This window comes from Sinocyclocheilus anshuiensis, unplaced genomic scaffold (genome assembly GCF_001515605.1).
Source record: "Sinocyclocheilus anshuiensis isolate Anshui unplaced genomic scaffold, SAMN03320099.WGS_v1.1 scaffold676, whole genome shotgun sequence".
Lineage (NCBI taxonomy): Eukaryota > Metazoa > Chordata > Actinopteri > Cypriniformes > Cyprinidae > Sinocyclocheilus > Sinocyclocheilus anshuiensis.
The window spans coordinates 1385738-1407166 of record NW_015558579.1 but is presented as its reverse complement, the minus strand read 5'-3'; the positions used below and the strand labels follow the sequence as shown (position 1 = coordinate 1407166).

The following is a 21429-nucleotide window of genomic DNA, read 5'->3' as shown; positions in this document are numbered from 1 at the left end:
AATAAAAGATCAAAATGATTAACAATGCAGATTTATTTTCACAGCCTTCTTTAATCATATTTACCAAGTGTGCGAATAATTCTGACCACGACTGTATATTCAAATTCATATACTATATTTAGTGTGTTCAGTGGCTTTGTTAGTGTCACGGAATCGGGTGTGTGGAGGCAGGCAGGACAACGAGGACGACGAGACACACACTCGCGGTAACATTAACAATAACCGACACCAATGGTCAGACAGACAGGAACTAATATGGGGTGAATAATTAGAGGCAGACAGGTGAGCACAATGACGGTGATTAACTAATGATTAGACGGGCTAAACCAACACAAAGGGAAGAAACCACAACAAACAGTCCACAGGGGCGTTACAGTTAGAGCAATAGACCAGAACTGAAGTCATTAATCACAACAGATCTCAATTATGCAGTCTAAGGTTTGACAGAAATTCTTGTCCGAAGAAATTTCTGGACATGCTTTTTAAATATGAAATAATATTATTATTAATTATACATTTTAATCATATTTAATATACTGTTTTAATGTAATAATATAGTAACATATATATATATGTGTGTGTGTGTGTGTGTTTGTGTGTGTGTGTAAAAACTGGAATAATTATTTTCAGGTTCTTTTGATGAATATACACTGCCGTTCAAAAGTTTGGGATCAATAAGATTTTTAACGTTTTTTTAATTTTCTTGTGCTCATCAAGGCTGTATATATTTGATCAAAAATACAGAAAGAAACTGTAATTTTGTGAAATATTATTGCAATTTAAAATAACAATTTACTATTTTAATATAATTTAAAATATAATTTATTCCTGTGACACAAAGCTGAATTTTCAGCATCATTACTCCAGTCTTCAGTGTCACATGATCCTTCAGAAATCATTCTAATATGCTGAATTTTGCTGATTTATAACCAATGTTGGAAACATTTGTGCTGCTTAATATTTTTTGGGACCTGTGATAATTTTTTTAGGATTCACTGATAAATAAAAAGTTTGAAAAAAAATTAAAAAAAAGAAATTTTGTGGTACAATATACACTACTATTCAAAAGTTTAGGTCAGTACATTTTTTCTTTCTTTTTGTTTTTTTTAATATTCAGCAAGCATGTGTTAAATGGATTAATAGTAATGACTTGTATTGTTAGAAAATATTTTATTTTGAATAAATGCTGTTCTTTTTAATTTTTTATTCATCAAAACATTAAAGAAAAATATATCACAGGTTCCAAAAAAATATTAAGCTGCACAACAGGTTCAACACTAATAATAAATCAGCACATTAGAATGATTTCTGAAGGATCATGTGACACTGAAGACTGGAGTAATGGCTGATGAAAATTCAGTGCTGCGTCACAGAAATAAATTATATTTTAAAGTATATTAAAATAGGAAGCCAATATTAGAAATTACAATAATATTTCACAATATTACAGTTTTTTTCTTCGTATTTTTGATCAAATAAATACAGCCTTAATGAGCATAAGATAATCCATAAAATTATTATTATTATTTTTTTTAATCTTACTGAGCCCAAACCTTTTAACGGCAGTGTAAAGTTCAAAAGAACAGCATTTATTTGAAAGATAAATATTTTGTAACACTATAAATGACTTTACTGTCACTTTTGATCAATTTAATGCATCCTTGCTAAATAAAAGTAATTATTTCTTTCCAAAAAAAAAAAAAGCAATCATAAGGACCCCAAACTTTTGAACAGTAGTGTACGTGTTCAATAGCAAAATTGTTTGGCCATGAGTGAGGGATGGATGAGCAGCAAGTCTTTTGTTTCCGGTTAAACGTCATTCTTCGTTCGTGTTTTTCAGCGAGTGAGTTATATTGATTACATTTTTAATACTCAAGCGTTGTTCCAAAGCTCAGTCACACTGCTGGAAATCACAGCTCAGGAAACGATTCGCATTCTTACCACCTCGATAAAGATTTTTTTTCTAACCACAGAGCAAGGATTTTGCTGAATCAAAGACATTTTTTCATTAACTTTAAATGAAATGTATCACATATATCTCTCCATTAAATTATATAAAATGCTCTAGCTTCACATGGGAAGTATGTCTGCGATTTTTATGTACAGAATAAATGCGCATTAATTCCCTCTTTATGCATATATTTGAATTGCATTTGATTTTGTTAGTTAAGTACATGTAAGGTATTGTATTTCGTATTTATTTTGAACTTTGCGGGATTTTTTCACTCATTTTACAGAAGTCTCCAGCAAAGAAGCTCAGCCATGCCATCAGTAAATCTCTGGGCTGCATGCCGATGGGAGAGCCGCCTCACCCTGTGTTCCCAGAGGCAGCGGAAAGACCTCAGGACCTCGCACACACCACGTAAGAGTGCTTATCCAATCCAATTTCTCTCTGCTATCTCAGCTCTGTACGACATATACATCCCAAACCATTCATTCACTGCATTTCTGAGGAACTTTGAACAAACAGCTCGCATTTGCTACAGCATACGAACGCAAAGTTGATCCAGACGGGGCTTACGGCTTTATAAAGTGTTACTGTTTCTCGATACTGTTTCTTTACATTTATATAACAATCAGGTTGTAATTGTAATCACGTCCTCTTGTCTGCAATTCCACAGTATTTGTTTCTTATTCTATAGCGAGAGCGAATATTGATCTGCAGATCTGTCATGGGAAAGAAATGTGATTAGGAAATGCCAAGAAGAAAGATATTGTGTGTAGAAATATATGGGTACAGTTTTCTCGTTTACTGAATTATAAATATCAGGGAGCTGAGTCAATCTTGCCAGACCTTCGCTCTAAGGAACAGGTCCTGATCTATAAGTACTTTCATTAACTGACACATGAACTTGGGGATTGATGAAGACCATAAAACTGCAGAACATATGTGCCCTCCTCTGGAGGGAAAGTGTAGCAGATTTACTGTGTTCATTTATTTTGCTGATAAAGCACCAGCGTTATTTGATTATGAGCCATATAAAGTATTAACAGCTCGGAGAACAATCGCGTGATTTTATAATATCATGCTTGTAGTTTTTGAACTGTGGGTGAGGAAAATGAACAGCAGTAAAGCATGTAAGACTGCACCTCATGATAATTCATTTTAGTCAGTTTTTGTCTAATTTAGTCATCAATTTTAGTCTAGTTTATCATGACATATAATTTTAATCAATGAAAATGTGCTAAATACCTTAGTGGAAATATACTAAAATGTATTTGAAATACATTAATTTTGTGCTAAGTATACTACAAATACATTTATATATTTATGTGCTTAATAAAAATACTTTTGGCATCAACTGGTATACTTAAAGTCTGCTAAATTGAAACAACTAGGATTTTTTACTATAGTGTAATCAAAAATTAACAGTACATTTATATTAATGTATGTTTATAGAAAGAAATAATACTTTTGTTCAGTGATGATGCTTTAATTTGATCAAAAGTGACACTAAAGACATTTATAATGTTACAGATTTGTGACCCTAGAACACAAAAACAGTCTTAAGTCGCTGGGGTATATTTGTAGCAATAGCCAAAAATACAGATTTTTTTTTTTTTTGCGCCCTCTGATTCCAGATTTTCAAATAGTTGTATCTCGGCCAAAATATTGTTCTATCAAAACATACATCAATGGAAAGCTTATTTATTCAGCTTTCAGAAATTTCAAGAAATTGACCCTTATGACTGGTTTTGTGGTCCAGGGTCACATTTGTGTTTCAAATAATTTTTCTTCTTTTGAACTTTCTTTTCATCAAATAGTCCTGGGGAAAAACAATGTATCATGGTTTACACAAAAGCATTAAGCAGCACAACTGCTTTCAACATTGATGATAATGAGAAATATGTCTTGAGCACCAATCAGCATATCAGGATGATTTCTGAAGGATCATGTGACACTGAAGCCTGGAGTAATGGATGCTGACACGGGAATAAATGACATTTTGAAATATATTAAAGTAAAAAACTGTTATTTTATTTTATTTATAAAACAACAGCAACAAAAAAACAATAGTACTTTATTTTACATGCTAAATTCATTATTTAATAAATTTCATTCCTGGACTTCAATATTGTGCATTGATGATCAGCATTAAAATCTGACCTTGAGGAAGACATGTCACCAACATCACAGCAGTCCAGACAAAGTGCATGGTGCTGTTTATGAAGTGAAAAAATGTGAAGTAAAAAATTAAGCTTTAATAAGTCCTTAGATCCCATGCAGGCAGACGGTCTCCTGTGGGGACTAAAATAATAGCTGAAGTGCACAGTCATGCTCCAGTGGCATTTCTGAGTTGGCAGAGAATACACTGTAAAAAGTAATGAGTTGAACTTACTTGGAAAACCTGTGGAAACTGATTTGCCTCAAATTTCTCAAGCAAATTAGTTTATAATTTTTGAGTTAATAAAACTTACTGTAACTTTGTATAGGTAACTTGTGTATATGTATAGGTTACCAGAAAACTTGAGTGTTGCTAACTCAATTTGACAAGTTCAGCCAACTTAGAGATTTAAATTAAGCTTAGTGCACAGAACTCAAACAAAACAGTTCTCTTAACAAGTCTGCTTTGTTCACATTACTAGACAAATGTGTGGAAACTGATTGCCTTAAATTTCTCAAGTAAGCTGTACTCAAAACTTGAAGTTGTTAATACAAAGACAGAAAACAGATTGTTAGCACAACAATAGGGCATTTATTTGTTTAAAACAATGTTACTTCAAGTCATTACTTTTTAGGCATGCTATCAAATCAACAATTTAACACTGTAAGAAAAATTGCACATACTGCACTCAGGAAATAAATAGAAAAAAAAAACCCATCAACATCCCTTTTATGACACCTTATAAATCTAGATTCACCATTTTCTAGAATTACCTTTTTCTAAGTCAAGAATGATCAATCATGAATCATCATAGTCCTAGAAACAGGAGCACAATATGACAAAAATAAGTATATTAAATAAGTTAAATTTTAAGAGTACATATTCAGGTTAAACATTTGCAAACAACGCTCTACTGGATTATGAGGCAGCAACAGCTTGTGGGTAAGCCAAAAAGCTGAAATCTTACTGATATTTGACAGCTTGAAGAAAAAAGATTCAGAACCCTATCTGTAAAAAACAAAACAAAAAAAAAACTGTATTCATTGTTCTTTGCACCAGACAATGGAAACAGACCTTTAATCCAACAAACTAGATGCTCTTAAGTACTGTTTACTAAAGTTGTTTAGTTTAACTATTGCATCCACCTGAAAGTTCACATAACACAGTGTAATTAAGTAAATTCAACAAATTTGTAAAAATCAGTTATGTTTACTCGCTTTTCTTAAGTAGATTCAGTGATTACTTTTTACAGTGTATAGCTGCACTAAAACGGATGGAGTTTTAAATGCAATGGAGGCCGCTGATAGTACCTGAGGCGCATCCCCTCGAGGATCCCGCTCTGTATCTGTATAGAGATATACAAGCTTTTTAAACCAAATGTTTCTCGCAGACATTTCCTGTGACCCTTTCTGTCTGAAGCAAAGGATGGTGGATGACTGCCAACAAGACAACTGAACATATTTTTGAACTTTTCTTTATTTTTGAGTCACCTTAATCAATACCAAAATTGATTACTTTTTTAATGCACATAACATTCCTGGTCTTATTGAACGAGGTTGCACATCATTTCATTTTTTTTTTTTTTATGTTTTTAAATGTAATCATTTTCTCTGCCTCTGAAATGACTTTACGTTTTAACTGATGTCATGAATACCTTTTACTTTTTAACCTTTTCCCCCCAGCCGCCAATCACCGTTCTGGTATAAAATGCATATTTTCACAATCCAATCAATTTCTGGTGGATTAAAATTAAGTTTTGGGTGGGGGGTTAATTTTGTTTAACTTATTATGCCACATTACAAAAAAAAAATAATATGTTGCGAATGACGCAACACCTTGTCTATATGGTCTACTATAAACATTACAATTGCAATAATTAGTTTCTGCTTCATAAACAATTAATATTTTATATTATATGAATACTTTATACTGACTCCTAGTGGCTTGGATGTAGAATCCATAGACTGTATAAAAACATGGACGTAGTGTCCGTGACGTCACCCGTAGGGTTCCGAAGAGAGTTTTTGAAGCTCAAAAGTGGGCGGAGGCGGCCGTCGCCATCTTGGCAGCGTGTCACCGCGCGTCACTCCCGGATAATCGAAGATGGGCAAAGAGGCGGGAGCTGGTTGTTGAAACCACGCCCACCTAGCTCGATGGTGGTGACAGCAGTGGCAATCCACCTGTCACTCAAGTGGCCACGCCCTTAATTATGCAGAACTTTAAGGCTTAATATAATTTAAACGGATGAGTTATAAAAAAATTCACCCCCCTCACAGTTGTCATGAAGGGCAAAATTAGCTATATAGACCAAAATCATTTTTTGAACCAGGCTGTAAACATGTTTTTTTCTGCTGTAAAGTTGGGCATTTTAACATGGGGAGTCTATGGGATTGACTCCCTTTTGCAGCCAGCCTCTAGCGGCCAGTTGACGAATTACAGTTTAAGTCACTTCCGTGTTGGCTTCACGAGAGAGAGCGGGAGGTTGCCGCTTGGTAGAATCATGCACGTTTCTTGATTTCTAGTTGCATTTACTTATTGAGGAAAACTAGTCTAGATTTTATTTTTACATTTTTTATTTAGCTTAAATATTTTTATTGACAATGGGAATGAATTAAGAAATGCAGCGTTGCAGAGAAGATTTTAGGCATAGAAAAACTCTATAATGATGGGTTTATAAATTCTTCCCCTTTAAGGGACATTCGCACTTACACAAAACTTATGAAGCAGTACTTGTATAACATTCACTAGTTTCAGTAATAAATTTCAAGACAGTTAATGCCAGTTTTTAAACTGTCTGCTATTATTATTCCTGTTATTGGCATAATCTGTAGCATTTAATTTTTTGTGTTGACTTTGATGGTTTTGTATGAAAAGTTATAGATATTTAGCCTATATATTTTCTGAATATCTTTAAATTACAAGGTTCAAAGGCTCCACACATTAAATCTGTGCTTTTAAATATTGGTTTACAAATACATGCAGATCTTGTACTTCGTATTTAACATCTAAACTCCATTTGCTTTAAAACGCGCATCCTGTTTCACGCAAAATGTGAGCTCCCTTGAGGCATATTCAAGATCAAATATATATTTAAATGTTTTCTTAGATCTGATTTAAATTGAATTCTAAATGCGTGTAAATCAATGATGAAATAATACATCTTATGAAAGAGTGTTTAAATTTTTCCGTCTTATTACCACCTAGAATAGATTCAGATTTAATGATGAAATTGCCTCTGAACTCACTGTGACCAAAGGGCACATTTGCCAGCTCGTGTTCAGCTGCCAGCGTCGTCTATTTTTAGTTCCCAAATTCAGATTGCTAAGCAATTAAAACTGCTCTTGAAATATCCCTTTGTACCACTCGAATAGCATCAGCTTCAAATAGTCCTTGTGTGAAAGACTTGTAGAAATTTATTTTCTATTTAGGGATAAAGAGAGAGACTTTTGTAAGAGACTTTTGTAATGCTTGCTTTAATTGGCCACGCAACAATTAGAGATATGAAAGTGTTGAATTAGAATAGATGAATATCAGACCTTGATTACAATGCGGTGCACATTTTCACACATTTAAAGACATGAAATGGCATTCGCAGCCCATTTAACTTCTGTAATGTGACATATTTCAGAAACAATCAGGATTTAAATGAGAAAATGATGTAAGTGACAAGGAAAATCATTTCAGAGGATGAGCAACTTAGCATATTTTCATTAAAGACTACAAAGACATACATTTTCCCCCTGTAATGTGCACAGATAAATCACTTACAATAAGAGCATTAACATATTAAAAAGTAAGAAAGAGGTTCATTCTGACAGTAAACATGGACTCTGAATACTCAGCTATTCAATTTCTCCCCTTCTGTCACATAATGTCCGCTCAACTTATCTAAATGTAGTTTGAGGTGCCTGTGGGCCACACAATCTCTTTAGTGCTAAATCAATTTCAAGCCTCCAGTGTTTGCTGGTTACTATGACTATGGAATTTTACAATGCCACTTTTATGGACTCTAACAGATATTATAGTCTGTTTCATTGAGCGTCTCCCTCAGCTCAGACAGAGATTTATGCATTCTTATATTGGGTATTGAAGGAAGTGGTTCTGCTGTGATAAATCTCATTGGTGTTGTCATAATCTATTAATAGTTGTACTTGCTAATACATGTATTACTAACCTAGGCTCATTGGAAATACATGCATCTGCCTGCATTTTTGCAGAAAATGTACCTATGCATACAATTCACTAGTTTCTAGCTGAAATGAACAACAGAGGCAGTAAAACACCAACAAATTTTATTCCAGTTTTTAAGCAGTTCTTTGCAAAATACTGTTATGACTTCAAAACACTTTTACCATTGTGCAGCATTTATGAACTAAATAATTTTGACATTTGCATTACATGACCAGCTCCATATGTATGGCTTTTCTGATGTAGCAAGAAAAAATGCTCGGTAGCGCACCTGGTATATTATTGCATTTGCTATGCAGAGTCACGAGTCACTAAAAAATGAGCTCAAAAAAGAGCTAAAAGACTTGAAGCAGGATAAAAGGGATGGTTTCTTCAGCAAATGCATGCATTTTTTACTCATGTTTGCTGATGTTTAGGGTAGAGGTGGTATGTTATTTTCAAATGCAAAAGAGCATTAACCTTTTAGCGCTATCAAACTAAACTGCCGTGATGCATGCAGTACAACATCCAACATAATAAAACATTGTCAGATTCACATTCATCTGTTTCAGATAAATCTGAACAGGCTTTTAGCACCACTAACTGAACCGGATTTCATCTTGAAAGTGTCGCAAAATGTGCTAGAAGCGAAGTATTATAATTTTGCAGAGATGTCGCTACAATCACGTATTTCAAATGAGGTTGCATATTACTATTGGTCACACTTTATGTATTTATTTATGACTCCAAACTCTGCATATTACACTTTGGCATATATCTCATCTTCCTTGTAGATTTTATTTTTTTATTTAAAATCTCATGATTGCTGTTATTTGATACTCCATTGAAGAGCTATATGTCATCAGTTGCATGAGTTTTGGTTAGGAACAGAAAATAATACAAATCAGGATCCTCATTATTAGAGCTCTGCCCCGTCATGATCATCTCTTGCTCTTTGGGTAGCCGGCAGATCAGCGTAAACATGTCTGACTACCCATTACTGCCCCTCACAATTGGTCAGCATAGTGTTCCTGTTGGCTTTGACCTCAAGGTGACATCCATCAACATGATCCTCCACATCCCACTGTCACAAGCTGCAGGCCGCCTCGTTCTGATTGGTCGTGGCAGAGTCAGAGAAAAGGAAAATGTCTGCTCAGCCACGTGAATCAGACAGACCCAGGAACTCTGTGGACAGCCTTGCTGTTGTTGTTTTAAGATTGAGATGAATTTCTATGATAAACTGCTGGAGTGTTGTTTTTCTGACAGCTGATGGCATATGAAGGCATGCCTTTCAGATCTTCTCCTGTTTGACAGATGGAGTTCTTTAGGACATGCTGAACCATAGGCAGGGACAGATGTCTGTGACTAATTTGCAGTGGATATAAATGAAACAAAATAGCGCAAAGCATATCGTTTCTTGAACCACTGACAGAATGTTCGTGGGTTGTATGTATGGTAAATAGGTCAATGATTGATGCTCACAGATCTATTAAATCATTCGAAAAAAACAATTAATGAAAAAAAGACTTGATTACACCTCTTCTATGATGAAAATATTCTTAATTTCTGGATTAAAATTAATTATAATGTTTTTGAGAGCATGAAAAAAAATTAAAAACTGAAAACCAAAAAATAAAAATGTAGAAACAATTTTAATTCTGAAATATGTCACAAACAAGTAACAAATTGAATTAAGCATGAAATAAAAGTAGTAGTAGAAGTAGAAAAGTTTTTTTCAGTAGAAAAACTGAAATAGTATTTTCTTGTAAAACATTTTACAAAAGAAAATTATCATAATTAAAAAAATGATAATTCTTCTAAAAACTAGTGTGGCATAGTCTTTATTTATTTTTTATTTTTATTTAAAATATATAATTAAAAATAAATATTTTAAAAATACTTTTTAGTTTGGGGGAAAACATTTTGTTCCTGTTTCAACTATGGTGTAAAAATCTGAAAAATTAAATATACCAATATGTACTAAATCTTCTTTGTAGGAATGTACTTCAAAAAGGAAAGTCAATAAGTTCAGTTTGATTTCATGTTTATTTCATTAGGAACTTGTTTACCAAATGTGCATATGCCGTTCCTCTTTCTTTTATTTGCTTAATCTGTATGAATTAATGTAAATTAGCCAAAATAGACAGTGATATATAAACAGCTAAGGTCATATAACACTGATGTTTCACTGCAGATGTGCAGCATGGGCCCAGAACCAGAGGCATAAACCGCCTGGAAGGCAGCACATGCATTGATAACTTTCAGCTGAGACGGAATATTAGATGCTCCATATTTCTCCAGCTCGGGCTCTGTGAAAGTACTCACTTCACTGTAATTAACCAGAGGAGATGAGTGCCTGTGAACGGCCCTTGATGTAATTCATTTGACCTCATAAAAAAGATGTGAGCGTGATTTTTCCTCTCTGCTGAGGACAGAACATCAGGATGAATAAATCTACATTCGTAGCACGTCCGACATCTAAGACTTGTCAGTCTCTGGCTTTGAATCTAGAGGAGTCTGCTAATCAAAGTTTAGGAGACGGTTTCATCCTGGTTTGTTCTGCTTGACAAATTTGAGTGGTTGGACATTAGCTAAGATGTAGCATTTGAGGTTCAAATTAGAGCTGAAGAATCCGTATCTATTGACTAAGAGTGATGGGGTGGCACCTGTTAGTAGTGGGTTACATTTTTAGGATCATATTGCACCATATGCACATTGATTGGAGAGATATACCCAATTAGAAAGGCATCAAAGTTTCCCATACTACATCAACTTATCCCATAAATCTAGCATGGAGGATTGCAGTGGTATGCTTGCTTAGGTGACTGTGCCTGAAGGATTGGTCAGAGTTGACTAGTTGTCCAATAACTGACTGGTTGATTGGTGAGGTTGATTAGTTTAATTTTAGTAGATTTATTTTGTCTTTTTAAAGAAGCTTGCAGAGTGTTTTTAGTGTGCTGACAGTGTTAAAGATTTTTTCTCCCATTTTTTTTAATGCAAAGGACCCCCAAAATATGATGGTCTCCCTGGATCCCTTCCCTTACACTGAAAAAACAAACAAAAAAAAAACCTCAGAAACTGATGGTAAATTTCACAAAGAAATGGCAAGTAACACATTAAATGTGAAATTTTGAAGTAGAAAGACTGAAAATAATATTTTAATTCAAAACATACTTGTCACAAACCGCTACTGTGAGGAGCACGGAGCGAGGAACGAGGAGACGAGGAGTTGACTTCAAACACAGAGACTTTAATAATATCTGAGGAATAAGGAAATCACACGTAGCGGGGAAAGACGACATTCAATACAGGACGCAGAACTAAGAACAGGAAACACTTTAAATACACAAGACATGACGAGGGGAAGACGAGAAACACCTGGGATCAATAAACATAATTAAACATGAGGGAAAACTGGGTCATGGAACACATGGGGAACAAAACACCAGACACAGGACTGACAATACTCTAATAATCTGTTTTATTTACAACTTCAAAAAAATTGTTTTGTGCAGTGAACCTAAAGTTACGTATGTAACCGAGACGTTTTACATTTTCATGCATACAGAAATATTTTAGTGGCATTATAAAAATATTTATTTTTATTGAATAAATGGACTTTTAATTAGAATTTAATTGGATTTTGACATTTCACTAAAGTCAAACCAAATTATTATATATTATTATAATAGAATGTTATTATAAATTATTATTTTAAATATTCACTTTGAAGTTCACAGTGTATCTATCTACTCACTTTCAATGTTAGATATATAAATTATGTATAGTTCAGTAAATGCTAGTGGTTCAACGGATCACAAATCTCACGGTTCGGATCACATTACGGTTTTTGACCCACGGATCGGATCATTTTTCGGATCAGCAAGAAAAGAAACATTTTTTTATTTTAACTTGCTTTCCATTTATTACTTAAAGCGAAGTACTTCTTTGATACCACAGCAAATAATTATTATGTATAAATTAATTAAGAAAGTTTAAACACGATTAAAGAGACAAGAGAACGGCCAGTAAAAATAAGAACAAATACACAAATTACAAGCATAGATAAATACAACAGAATATGTTACAAATAAAATAAGGTTGGTAGCATTCAAATACAGAAATGTAATAATTAAGGAAAATAACACTGCATAGTGTTCACTGTATAAATTACATATAGATTTTTATCACAGCTATTTTGTTGTTTGATGATCTTTAATGACAGCAGCAGTATTTATAGGCTGCTGTCCCTTTAAGACCTGATGAACGGACCCGATATAATTATACACATCACATCCGATTTCTTTCTCAGCTGTTTTCATTCACTTGAGACATAACTGACTGCGTTTACCTGAATGATGGTCGAGATGGGTATTTTGTCATAATTTTATGTGTATGTGTCTGTTCAGAGGATTCAGAAGAGGATTCAGTTTGGTGTTCGCGTGCCGTCTGAAACGCGTGTGTGCGCTTCATGTGTGTGCGGCTGTGCGCGTTGAGAACAGCGCGCGAGTAAAGAATCGAGTTCCCTTTCGCCTTTTCTCTCTGGAATTGTTTAAAATTCGCTTGCTTGTGTAAATACGAACAAATGATGAACTTATGGTTGAACTTATTATGGTTACATTTTGCAATTAATCCGCGGATCACATGCGTGCCGAACCGTGGGGCTTGGTCCGTACGGATCACGGATCAACTACGATCCGTTTAACCACTAGTAAATGCATAATTCAATAAAAAATTCAATTTAATTCTGTTATAAAACTCTATCTGGTGTCTCTAAATTCATCCCTACAGTACAAACAACTGCTTTTGCAACAAATTGACAAACTCCTCAACAAAAATTTCAAGACGGTCACTACCAGCCTTATTCACACATGAAACCCATTATATTTAGTAAACATGCCAGATTACCTTGTCCAGTAAATGTACTACATGTGCTATTCACACACACAATGGTTTTCCGTTCTTTATCCATACTGCTTCCATTCACACATCAGCTCCAAAATGCCATATGCCAGGAATGACCTTTAAAGGGGTCATGAACTGCCTTTGTTATTATTTTGTACTGTTCTCTGAGGTCCACTTATAATGTTATCAAGATGTTTACATAAAAAGACATCATAATTTAGAAGTAATAGGCTATTTTCTGTCCTGTTTTGACCCCCCCTAATTTGAATAGGCGTGGCGGATTCTAGACTTGGAAGTAAACGCCCACTGCTATGATTGGCTAACAGTTGTGTATGTTTGACAGACTACATCCTTCATAGATGGACGCTGCAGTGATTTAGGTTAAAAATGCAAAAACACTCAGTACATATCAAACGATCTGTAATACCAGACAAAGCAATAGTGATCACGTAATAAAAACAGTTACTCACACTCGTGTAGTGCGACATCGGATCCAATATACAGTAGTTGGCACAGCATCGTCTTTTAGTTTCAGTCTTTCTGAAAATCCGGCATCGAATTGTGCCTTGTTTGTAAACAAATCCGCAGTAAAATGGAGTGAGCAAAGGACCAAGTTCTTACTGGCGCGGTCTAGAGTTAATCCACTCTTTCCTAGTGTTAGGATCAGAATCAAGGCAATGCAAAGACGGTTTTTCCACAACTTGGCACTGCATGGTGTCTTCTTGTCTTTCTTTATTGTTTGGTTTCTGCATAGACCTGCGTTCGCCGCTCTCATTATTTACATTACATGCACGAATCGGTGGGTGGGGCTAAACAGGTAGCGATTGCAGGCGTTAATCTTCTTCTGCAGAGGTGGTGCTTATCCACACTATTACATCATAGAGTGGCACATTCCACAACCTGTCGTTTTTGCAGACTGCCTTCAATATAAGCTGTTTTTAGACTAACGAGAAAGTTTTGAGTTCTGAAACTTACAGAATGTTTTTATAGCATTATGACCTTTTACATATCAAAAGATCAAGTGAATTTTGATTTCTCAGTTCATGACCCCTTTAAACAGTTGTACCATTTAGCGTCTATCTATTTTGGTGACATTTCTTTCCACAATGTATATAATCGTTTTTTTTGACACACAGGTTTACAACTAAACGGCATGGAGTTGCATCAGCTCTTTCAAAACTTTGTGATAGGCTTGAAAAACGTATGGAAATGGCTGTATGAAGCATGTCTTAGGTGTCTAAACCAGTCTAATTATGCAGAGCTAGTTCAGACAAAACTGCCAACTAGTCAATTTTGAAAATATGTAGATTTGCACTTAAAGTATTAGACTATTGTTTTTGTGTAGGCTGCATTGTGTTCAGTAATTGTGTTGTAAATGAAGCTCTCTGCTGGAAAAGAGGGGATTGTTTGCTCTGGATTACGACTAATGTGGGTGGCTGGAAACAAAGATTGGAGAATTTGCAATGTTCTTAGGGAAGAATATAGCGTGTCTTTCTGAGTGGCTGAAAGTACTGTACGTGCATCTAAACCAAGGAGCCGGGAGGCTGGAAGAGAGAGAGAGAGAGAGAGAGGGAAAAGGAGAGAGTAAGAGTGTGTCTGGATCGTCACCATGTCACGTGACTGTCAGGTTTCCTTGGAGACAGCGGCAGTGTTGTGCATTGAGATGCTCCTTCAGTTGAGCACAGAACAGGACAGGCAGCTGGACAGAGCGGTCACCGCTTACGTCTCGCCACTTGACAGACGGCCACTCTTTGCCTTGTGGGAGGTGAGTGAGTAATTGCATAGAACAGTTTTTAACATGCAGTTATAGTAAATGTCTAGCATTGTTGTTGTGGATTTGCTTGCCATGTGTTGGATCACTTTGCTCGATGCTGCTAACTATTTCCTTCAAGGTCTCAGAAGGATGCCATAGCTCGGCTGCTCGGATTGCAATACGACGGCAGTTCACGAGTCGTGTGACATGATGCTAGCAGCCTCAGGGAACATTAACGTTAGGACGTCTCAGTAATGCTAATGTGCTGAACCTCTGAGTGACCGAACTAAGGAACGACATTCTTTGGATGTTTCCTTTCATTTAAAGAGATTGTATTTTCGATTGCAGTAGACAAACACCTCAGATATGAGCAAGGTTCATGGAAAACCTGGGAATATCAGGGAATTTTAAAATTATGATTTTCAGACTAGGAAGTCACTGAAAAGTTATGGAAATTTCTGGAGTTAATATAGATTTTTCAAGTTGTGCTAAACTCTGATTTTGAAGCAGATTGTACAAAAAAAACAAAACTATCCATTAATCATAAATAAGGGAAAAAATATGGAAAACATTTGTGAAAATGCATCAAACAAACGGTAAAAAAAGGAAAAATAAACAAATTTGGTATAGAAACCGTTACCGTTTGGTACAGAAAACTGACAGCAAATTTCACAATTAATTAAAAAGAAAATGTAAGTAATACATTGAATTAAACATACAATTTCGAAGTAGAATGAAAGAAATAGTATTTTCTTGTAAAATGTACTCCAATAATCTGTTTTATGTATAATTTCACACACACACACACACACACACACACACACACACACACACACACACACACACACACATTACAGTGTGATATAAGGAAGGGAAGTTTTTAATGTTTTTTTAAAAGATTGTTTAAAAAAAATAACTATTCATTAATCATAAATAACTGGAAAAATGATGGAAATAATTGTGAAAATTTATTAAATGAGGTAAAAAATAGGAAAAATAAACATGAAAGAAATAGACTTAAAAAAAAGTATAGAAACAGTTTTCACTCAGAAACTGACAGCAAATTTCACAATTAAATACAAAGAAATTGTAAGCAATACATTGAATTAAACATACAGTTTTGAAGTAGAAAGAATGAAATAGTATTTTCTTGTAAAATGTACTCCAATAATCTGTTTTATTTACAATTTCACAGAAAAAATTACATTATAATATAAGGCAGGGAAGTTTTTAATTTGGTGATTTCGTATGAATTTCTATGATGTGATTTGAGCAAAAAAAGTGCGATTTCTAGAAATAAAGTAAGCATGAAGGTCAACCCCTAAACCTCACCATCAGTGGGTCACAACAAGCAGATTGTATGAAAATGTACAAATAAGATTTTGTGAATTAATAGGAATTAGCCACCAGTTTGCCAAAACCAAAAATAGCGAGTCGACAAAAAGCGATTTATGACATCAACATTTTGGAATTACCCTTATCAAATGAAGCGAAAGGTCCTGTCATGTGTGTTCATGAGGACTGGCGGGCATCGAGTCCAGATGGATCCCATGGCACTGTTTACTCACACAAATTACCTTCTGCGATGTCACCCCCTCCTATTTCTCCCAGCCTTCTCGGATTTCTGCAGCTTTAATTAGAATTCCTCCAAACCCTTTTGTCGTCTTGTTAACTTAATTAAGTTTGGGCAAATAGCATTAAATTAAAACGTGTGCATCTGGAAGGCGATTATGATGAGGAAGTTTAATGTGCGCTCAAATGATGTACTTCAAAAATAACATCACTTCTTAGAGCGGTTTGATGTCCCTCGCGCGCTTGGAAAGCTTCGAACGTCATCCGTAGGTTTGTGTCTAGGCTTGACTCAAACTCTGTGATTTTGCAGTCAGCTGAGGCCAGTGCCCAACGACATGAACGATACCGTTCTCATTTCCTCCGGGGTGCCCACACCTTCAAAAAGGTAAGCGCTCCACACAGGCTTCTGTCTGCATGCTGATTGAGTGTGTGTGTGTTTTAAGCTCCTCCACTTAAGCCTGTTATGTAAAATGGCTTGTTTTGAAATTATGCTGCGCGCGGATGAGTAGAAGATTGTAGCATCTTTCTCTGGGCGGAATATTTTCCATGTTTATTGCATCGCTGCAGAATTAGGTTGAAAGTTTGCCTTTCAAAGGCAGATGACTAAAAGCAGTGAATCGAGAAATTGGCCTGCTGTCTCCGAACCCTCTGCGCTTCCCGGGCTGGGCTGCAGCCCAAGGTGATCCGGAAGATAAACTTTGATGGAACGAAAGCCTTATCTTGTAAATAGAGAGCTGGTCAGGTTGGCTTTTTCTGTTTTGTGCTGTGGACACATGCCCAGGTTCCCAAGACAAATGCCTTTGCTTGTAGTCACTTGGTCTTTCAAGCATCGTGAAGTTTAAGGCTCAGATTAGCCGAAAATGAAATTCTGTCATCATTTATTCATCCTCATGTCGTTCTAAATCTCTCAAGACTTGAGACTTTCATTCTTCTATAGAAAACAAAAAGAGATTTGAGGTAGAATGTTCTTGCTGCTCTTTTCCGTAGAATAAAAGTCAGTTAGGACAGATGATGTAAAGGTTCAGAAATTACAATAGAAAGAAGTACCATAAAAGTAGTCGATTTGACTTGAGAACTATATTTTGCATCTTCCGGTACCATACAATAACTTCATTTGAGTAACAGAATGAAATTTAAGTTGTTATTCACTGAAAATCTTCCCAGCCATGGTATTTTAGTATAGGGACCAATTCTCACTATTAACTAGTTGCTTATTAGCATGACTATTATTAACATATTGGCTGTTTATTAGTACTTATAAAGCACATATTCTGCATGACCATAATCTACATCCCTAATCCTACCCAATACCTAAACTTAACAACTACCTTACTAACTATTAATAAGCAGCAAATAGGAGTTTATTGAGGCAAAAGTCATAGTTTGTTAATGGCGAGAACTGGACCTTAAAATAAAGTGTGACCTCAGCCGTAGTTGTGAAAATGAAAATTGTCTGTCATATTTTACTCACTCGCATGTCGTTGCAAAACTTTATGACTTTCTTCTGTAGAAAAGAAGATATTTTGAAATATTTATTTATTTATTTATCCAACCAAAACTGATTGGTTACCAGAATTCTTCAAAAATATCTTCTGCAGAAGACAGAAAGTACAGTACATATAGTTTGGAATGAGATGAAGGCGAATAAATGAGGACAGAATTTTCATTTTTGGTGGAAATGTCCCTTTAAAATTCAGTGACATTCATGATTACTTAATTTGTATGACGATTTATGAAGAAAATAATGGTTAGATGTACGTGGTGAAAAAGTACAGCAGTTATAAGAGTTTGTTTTACATTCTTGTGGCAAGTTCTCACGCAAAGTTTTTCAGCAGCTGAAAAATGATCATGCCATCACTCCAGCAGTATTTCATAATGTGGCATTTATAAGAGATGGTTTGATGCAGTGTGTGAATTACACACAAAACTTTCAGAGGGATTGACTTCAAAGTTTTGGCAGAAGTGTCTGATGAGATTTTTCTTAAACAACCAAAATTGTCTAGCATTGTAAGCATCTTAATTTACTAAAGTATTTTTATTATTCACATTCAAGCATTTGGTATATGTTTTTTAAGCTACTTGCATTGCATTAAAGATATATTATCATGCATTCACTGGGAATTGAACCTATGACCTTGGCATTGCTAGTGCCATGCTCTACTTTTTGAGCTATAGAAATTCAACTTTATGATGTGTAAATCGAAAAGTATTATTGACAGTTTTTTTTTCATTTTGCTTTCATTAACTAAAGAGATTACTGTTGCTATAATTTGATGTCTGTTGTACATTCTGAAAAATTTGTTGAAACTAAAATAATATATATATGTGTAACCCCTCTCTCCTGGGTCCTCACCGCCACACCTCGTTCTTGTCCGGGTCACGGCACCAATGTAACCCCTCTCTACCAGGTCCTCACCGCCACACCTCGTTCTTGTTCCGAGTGGGTCTCGAACCCGGGTATCCGGCATGGGAGGTGGACACACTAACAAGGAGGCTAAAGACTGCACTGCAGCCTCTAGCATCAGTCGCTAGTGCGTCTCCCCTCTCTACCAGGTCCTCACCGCCACACCTCGTTCTTGTTCCGAGTGGGTCTCGAACCCGGGTATCCGGCATGGGAGGCGGACGCACTAACAAGGAGGCTAAAGACTGCACTGCAGCCTCTAGCATCAGTCGGTAGTGCGTCTCTTGAGATCAGGGGAGTGAGGTTTTACCTGCACAGCATCTACTCGCTGGCCTCCATTACATATGGTGTACACTTATATGTAGAAAAAAATACTTTTAAAGATAAAAAGATACCTACAGAAACCCACGGTTTATTGTGTAACATTTTGTATTTTATTATACTGGTGAGCTCTGGTACAAACATTTCCATCAGCCGAAAATTCAGTCCCACTCTTTATAAGATCCACCATTCCCTGTTTATTTACAGCCGCTGCCAAAGCAGCCCGTTCCTCGCAGGCTTTCTAGTGCCGCATGCCTTCATTTGAACACATATTGGAAAGTAAGCTGCTACATTTGTTGTCATTGTGTCAGGCCACTGACAGTACTTAATATCGGGTGAATAATAAAACACATCGAGTCTCGGAGTGACGCGTGTCGTGACGGCAAATCACTTAAATGGACCAGATGTGGCATGTTTTGCACAGAGAGGGGTTGGTTTGTGTGTATTCTGCTCTAAATATAGCCCAGCGTCGAGGCAGGACTATGGACGGGTAAACACTTCACCCTACATGAAGTCCCTCACCGTAATGATCAGAGTCAGTCTAAAAGGAGCTGACTTTACTCGACTCTTTAACCTCAGGCGATCGGAGATGCCACGCATTTAAATGAGGTCTGTGGTTGAGGGAGATTGTAGATGTTAGTTTCATCTTCGTTTCCATCAATAATGCGCCACTGGTTATGAAATCAAAGACACAGACTGTCAGTAGCTCTGCTTGAACCTTTCACCCAACATCACAGTCTTACGTTACAACACATTGTTTGTGTGAGTACAATGTCAAGTGGCAGTAATGCCTGTGGCACCAAAAATGTATGCGGAATTATAATGCACTTAATTCTGGTCTCGACTCTTGTTTACTGGAGTCTGCCAAAATGGAGATGTTAGGGACACAAGAAGTGCTCCTTAGCATTCTTATGTAATTATGCTGGGTTCAACCCGCCACACTTGATTACGTTTGTCAGAGTCTTGATGATTTTTAGCAGTCAATACCAATACCGGTGAAATTACTAAAAGCATTCAATCGAGAAACTGCCAAAATGGAGATGTTAGGGACACAAGAAGTGCTCCTTAGCATTCTTATGTAATTATGCTGGGTTCAACCCGCCACACTTGATTACGTTTGTCAGAGTCGTGATGATTTTTAGCAGTCAATACCAATACCGGTGAAATTACTAAAAGCATTCAATCAAGAAATTGGCTGCTGTCTGTGAACCCTTGGTGCATCTCAGGCTGGGTTACAGCCCAAGGTGATCCAGTGATCGTTTATTTGCACGTGCTATCTGCATTGTTTTAGCACCTCATTCGCTAAAGGAATCGTGCAAATCAGGTAAAGCTGCAAGTGCATCAACAAAATCTGTAGTGAAAGCAATTCCAGATCTTTCAGGCCGGTTATAAATTCTTTATTATATGGAGGATGCGGCAGACTCCTGTGATCTGGCAAAGAACACTTTACTGGGACTCTAGCACTATTTCAGTTCATTAAGCAACAGGTTCAATTAGGTTGTGGGTGATTGGTGATTAAGATAACATTTTATAACAACACAAGTAAATTTTCATGATTCTAGTTACCTGTTTTGTTCCACAGTAAAGATTGATATTATGAAGAGCACACTCGTTCATTTAAAAAGTGAAATTCGTAATATAAATACTAACAAATTATTTATTACTTTAAATGAATAACCTGTTTAATCCCAAATTTTTTCCCAGACATGAAAATATCCAAATGATGTGTCATTAGTAACTCTTTGAAATAATCAATAATTATTTTTTTGAACATTTTTTGGGAAAGTGTGTGAAAAATTGTGACTGGTGGGATAATGTGTATATTGAATCAACATATTTCTGCAGTCATCAAAATTGTTATATATCTCAGCTCAGCTATTTTAAACTCTGTTTCATCACATTCTAGGGTTACTATTTTGCATCAAAAACTATATATCATAAAATATATAACATATATTATAAAATAGGGTTACACTTTATTTTAAGGTGTCCTTGTTACAGTGTAATTATACATTTAAGTACTGAGTAACATGAATTCACTGCATATTACTATATGGTTAGGGTTAGGATTGGGGTTTGGCTTAGGGTTACTTTCATGTAATTATGCATAATTTAGTGTTATTATAATAGTAAGTACATGTAACATGTGTAACAAGGACACCTTAAAATAAAGTGTTACCCAAAATTGTTATATTAGTGCTACC

General features: G+C 35.6%; 1 protein-coding gene across 3 annotated transcripts in view; it reads left to right on the top strand.

The window, feature by feature from the left end:
• LOC107679814 (dystrobrevin beta-like) overlaps positions 1 to 21429 on the top strand; it is a 48945-nt gene that overhangs the window by 14175 nt on the left and 13341 nt on the right. For all 3 annotated transcript variants that reach the window (XM_016475497.1, XM_016475496.1, XM_016475498.1), the window contains exon 10: positions 2238 to 2362. In XM_016475497.1, coding sequence (XP_016330983.1) covers positions 2238 to 2362 — 125 coding nt within the window. The remainder of the gene's footprint in view (positions 1 to 2237; positions 2363 to 21429) is intronic.